The sequence below is a fragment of the Sinocyclocheilus grahami genome, unplaced genomic scaffold, assembly GCF_001515645.1.
Source record: "Sinocyclocheilus grahami isolate Dianchi unplaced genomic scaffold, SAMN03320097.WGS_v1.1 scaffold567.1, whole genome shotgun sequence".
NCBI classification, from domain to species: domain Eukaryota; kingdom Metazoa; phylum Chordata; class Actinopteri; order Cypriniformes; family Cyprinidae; genus Sinocyclocheilus; species Sinocyclocheilus grahami.
This window is the reverse complement of record NW_015505746.1, coordinates 460935-466465: the sequence shown is the minus strand read 5'-3', so window position 1 is coordinate 466465 and position 5531 is coordinate 460935. Positions and strand designations below refer to the sequence as shown.

At 35.0% G+C, this 5531-nt stretch overlaps 1 protein-coding gene across 1 annotated transcript in view; it reads right to left on the bottom strand.

Moving 5' to 3' along the window:
• Nucleotides 1-1854: 1854 nt before the first annotated feature.
• The window catches only part of oafb (OAF homolog b (Drosophila)), a 13968-nt gene continuing 10291 nt past the window's right edge, over nucleotides 1855-5531 (bottom strand). Inside the window, exons 2-4 of the mRNA XM_016239539.1 lie at nucleotides 4244-4378; nucleotides 3560-3740; nucleotides 1855-2639 (exon numbers count right to left, since the gene is read on the bottom strand). Of these exons, the coding sequence (XP_016095025.1) occupies nucleotides 2377-2639; nucleotides 3560-3740; nucleotides 4244-4378 (579 nt within the window). The 3' untranslated portion in view covers nucleotides 1855-2376. The remainder of the gene's footprint in view (nucleotides 2640-3559; nucleotides 3741-4243; nucleotides 4379-5531) is intronic.

Sequence of the window (5531 nt, the reverse complement as noted above, 5' to 3'; positions counted from 1 at the left end):
GGCAGCATTCAGTCTCTCAGGAGATGAGACAGCATAATGCTAGTAATGTTGACAATTTGCATATGTGATTTGTACGTAGATTATGGTTAAGCAAAATAAACAATAATGTACTTTGAGTACATCATGTTTTTTTGTTTTAAAAGGCTTACCTGAAATCAAATGCCTCTAACATTTTGATGTAAGGCGACTTTACAGTGGTATACAGTACTTAAGATTGTAGGATCGCCCGCATCATAACAAAAGAAGCAAAAAAAAGCACGACATAAATAGCCAGTGTACTCAGTCAGATGAAGTGCAAGTATGCACTCTTGCATAAGCAATACTGTACATTTCAAATGTACATTTACAGATATTTTTGTGTATATCTCAGTTTAGTTGAGTATTTTCACTATAAAATTGAAATAAAAAAATAACCAGATACTTGTTAAAATAATAGGTAGGCCTACTAAAGCATTTTAAAATGCTGTATTTCAAATAATTATAATGGAAGTAGGCTACTCTAGAATTTGAAAATGTGAAAGTGTTTTTCCTGTTAAATATTTTTTTTTACCAGTTATCCTTAGGCCTATTAAACACGCAAAATAAATAGTAGAAAAAGAGAGTGTGCGTGCATGTATTTATGAGAGAGATATTGACCACAAAAATCATATAAACAAGTTTGACCCAGTGACCTTCTGAAGACCTTGGTCAAGCAAGACACCTAGAGGGTCTGTGCAAAGTGAACGGGTGTCAAGTGTCCTACACAGAATGAATACTGATCGATGATGACACACCTGACTCAAACTGGACAGGGTGCAGTCTGACCTTGCCTGCAAGTGCACAGTTTAAAGATACGAATACACAATACAATGGCTTGAACACAGGATAAGCTGCTGCTAGTAAAAGAGTTTTGTGTCTAGACTGTTGAAGAAAAAAAGGCATATGGGTTCTTAAATTAGTACCAAGGTTATTGCAGATAACTATAATAAAATAACTACATTTATACACGCAATAAATGTAAAACTAAATATTGAGGTCTCTTGTCAAGATTTAGTACAGTTATGTGAAAAATTATACTGCATGAAGAACCACATTATCCCATTACAAATGCTTTATCTTGTAAACACAAAACGTCTAAAAATATAAATTAGAAAAACTAGCAAATAATTTTAGGACAATGACACAAGAAAGCAGCATGTAAGAGAATAGAATAGTGGGCCGTGTCTTTAGAAAGCCTCGCCTGCCCGAACTCACACACCCATGTTAGATATCACAAACCAAAGCAAAAGACTCTTCATAAGACAGCTGCAATTGAAATGTAAATTAGAATTAGTCAAGGCTATAGAGAGCAACTTAGCTGAGAATAAGAAATTTAGCATCTACTGAATAAATTTGCAATAAATTGACATCACAATATGTCCAGAGACACAGTCTTAGCTGCCACTTAGGCCTTTTGTTAGAGCTTTACATTCCTAGCTTTATAAACAGAGAGCAAAAGTGTGAATTATCTAAATGTTTATGATGATGCTGAAAAGTCAAAGATATTATTTTGCAGCAGTTAAACTCTTGCAGATTATTGCATGGTAATACTTTGCTTTTCAACACAGCTTTTCACTTCACAAGATGTTAACTGATGGACTGGAGTGGTGTGGATTACTTGTAGATTATTGTGATGTTTTTATCAGATGTTTGGATTCTGACGGCACCCATTCACTGCAGAGGATCCATTGGTCAACAAGTGATGTAATGCTACATTTCTGCTTCATGCTACATCTACATCTTGGATGGCCTGAGGGTGAGTACATTTTCATTTTTGTCTCAAATATTCCTTTAATGTGAAGGCAACATGGTAAAAGCAAGTAAAAGAGCATGAATAAGGTTTAACATAAAAAACGATCAAACAGCTTAGAAACCTTCTAACACACAAAGGAAATTACAAAGATACCCACATTCTGACATCATACCGTAAATATCGGACAATGGGATTTGAATATTTATCAAAGCTAAGAATTTAACATTCAAAAATTTTAACAAGTAAAAACTAAACAGAATGAAAACAAGATCTACAATACAGCTGCCCTAAGCAGAACTAAATATACAACTTATAATAATAGCACAATTTCCTGCCCTGAGGTACCATTGTAGTGATGTCCAAAAGTAAAAAAAGTCAAAAGGCTTGCCAATCCATATCAAAATATCCAATCTTTCACTCCCATTAAAGTCAGAGAAAGTTCCCTGTTCAGGCAAAAACACTGAAGTGCACAAGTCATTTCTAGATAATCTCATTATCAAAACGGTTCCTTTCAGTAAAAGTTTTGCTTCGTTGTAGAGTACCTTACAAAAATGTTTTCCACAAAAAAACATTGAGGAAAAGCAAATTTCCTTTGTGAGGTCCTGTTAAGTGTCCTCATCCCAAAGGCACAGCTGTTTATGAGGTGTGTAGAAGTCAAAGCGGTAGCTTTTGCTGCAGCTCTTAATGCCACACTTGTAAGGGTTCGGCCCCTGGCCCCGGCAGTACTTCAGCTGACAGGGGAACCACTCCAGGTTTAACCTGTAACTGCAGGCGCAGGGCTGCCACGGGTCTGTACTGGAGCTGCAGCTCTGCAAGCCAGTCACATTCAGACTCTGAGGAAAGACCTCAAATATTGAGCCTTCCACCCCTGTCAAAGAGAAAAGGACTCGGTTGAAAAGAAGTAAATGTTGTAGATTGGTATGACATTTACAGGTTATTAGTCATTTTTTGCACTCACATTCAACCCTAACACTAAAACAGTAATAGTCAAATATTATTACAATTTAAAATAAGTGTTTTCTATTTGAATATCTTTTCAAATGTAATTTATTCTTTTAGTGGCAAAGTTGAATTTTCAGCATCATTACTCCAGTCTTCAGTGCCACATGATCATTCAGAAATCATTCTAATCTGCTGATTTGGTGCTCAAGAAATATTTCTTATTATTACCAATGTTGAAAATGGTTTAATATCAATATTGTTGAAAACAATGCTTAATATTTTTGTGGAAACTGTGACATTTTCCCCAGAACTCTTCGATTAATAGAAAATTCCAAAGAACAGCATTTATTTCAAATAGAAATAACACATTTTGATCAATTTAATGCATCCTTAAAATTTAATGCAACATAAAATGATTAATTTCTTTAAAAAAAATCTTAGTGACCATACATTTTTGAAGGGTAGTCTATCTATCTGTCTGTCTATCTATCTATTCAGTTATTTTGCTGGTGACTTCCAGCAACATGCAAATGAAGAACAGCTTTCGAGAGCGATAACTAAAATTTCACTATTCTATATGATTGGTCTGTTAACACATACATGGATACAAGAAAATAATGCATGAAAATTAACTGTCAGCATTCTTATTGAGTTTAATTGCTACATTGATGGTTCTTGTTCTTGTTACTTCTGCCATGTTCAGATGTGCAGTCTCTTGATAACATAAGAACGACAGCACTTGGAATGTGCATGAGCATAAACGACACAGTATAAACACTAGCTGAATGCAGCGACAAAGTCACTTGCAGCCTTGACGGGACTGCATTAATGACCCTCTTGTCTAACCTTTGTCCAGCCAGTATTTGACATCTTGTTGTCGTGTGTACACCAGCTCTCGTGCATCCCTGCAGACATTATGAATATGAGTACTGATGTGCCAGGAATGACTCATGTTGAGCACCGCGTTCATAGTGAACTCTTCCACACCACGTCTCTCCTCTGCACTCCGCACCACATGAGGGTTTTTCTGTTGGGTTCAAATAAGAAACATCAGATCGTCTCAGGGTATAAAGTTAATGCTTAGAAATTAAGACACAACACAAAAAATACTGACAATACACCAACAGTGGTTCAATAATTCTCACCTTGCTGATTATTAATACATGTGTAAGTCTTTGTGGTTACACTTTGGACTTTTTAACATTTATTCCTGTGCTATGCCTTGTCCCTATGCTGACATTGTTAAGTGTTATTGAAAACATTTTAACAAACTTATTTCCAACAAGATATGATTCATAAGACATTTAGGGAAAAAATAAGTTATTTTTGTCCATTCATCAAAAGTAAATGGAATAAAGAAAGAAATGTATACTATACAGGTTTGGAATGACATGAGGGTGAGTAAAAGACACTTTTTTTTTTTGGGTGGACTATCACTTTAAGCCACGACCACCAGCATGAAAGTTAGCCTAAGCTGGTGTTTTCAGCAGGGTGCCACAGACGGTGTTGTAAAATTCTTTAAATTTTGACCTGTCTGAGTCGAGCCATGGCCTCACTGGGGATGAGCTCTCCATGATCCAAATGCGAGATGAAGCAGAGGGCCTGATACTGAGATTGGCCCTTCTCTGGCTCCCCAAGCACCAGTGCACGAAAAATCTTCACATGCTATTAGAAGGAAAAAAACAAAACAAATAATGCTTAGACACACAGTCATACAACCTACATTTCATTCATGAATTAGGGGATTGCATTACCAGGATATCTTTCCGATGAAATTACAGGACATGCAAATTAGAAGAACAAGCTTACATATACAGACATGTATTATTTTCCAGTAAAAATATTTAATCCTTAAACAATAGGCATTTACTTGGAATTTGTAGAGAGGCTAAGCTGCATAAGATAAGAATATTTACAAATCTATTTTTTAAGTATAAACCTCAACAAATGTTGTTAGATATAATAAAGAAAAATACAGCAAAACAAAAGCTTTTTTTTTTTGGTAAATAGGAGTACAACAGGCTGTCGACAATTTCTTCACTGTTTATTCACTTGGTCTTTTATTGAAAATATTCACAAAAACATTTACAAACATCTTTTCTCTATAATACTGTATATATGTGCCACAATTCTTGGCAACCGTTCATGCAATACTTTGTGCAACCTCTCTCTGCCAAGACAACAGCTTCACCACAGATGTTTTGGTGGAACAAATATTTATTTGACTTACTTCACTTCACTTGTATTTTCCCCATAATTTGACTTCAATCAAAGGTTAGATATACAGTGGTGTGAAAAGGTTTTTGCCCCCTTCCTGTTTTTTTAATTTTTTGCACATTTGTCACACTTAAAAGATTCAGATCATCAAACAAATTTTAATATTACACAAAGATAATGCAAGTAAATGCAAAATGCAGTTTTTAAATGATGATTTCTTTTATTAAGGGAAAAAAGCTGTCCAAACCTGCCTGGCCCTACGTGAAAAAGTAATTGCCCCCTAAATCTAATAACTGATTGTGCCACGCTTTGCAGCAACAACTGCAATCAAGTGTTTGCGATAACTGGCAATGAGTCTTTCACATCGCTGTGGAGGAATTTTGGCCCACTCTTCTTTTAAATGTACCAATATAGATATAATATAATATAAAAGAGTAAAATGATCAATTTTATAGCCTGTTCTAATCCTATTTAACAAGGGTTCTAATATTATTAGAGGGTGCTGTATAAAAAGAAGAAAAAAAAATAGCATTTAAGAAAAACATCTAGCTTTAAGCAAAATGGATTTACCTTAGACGCAATTTGCATAATATATTAGAAC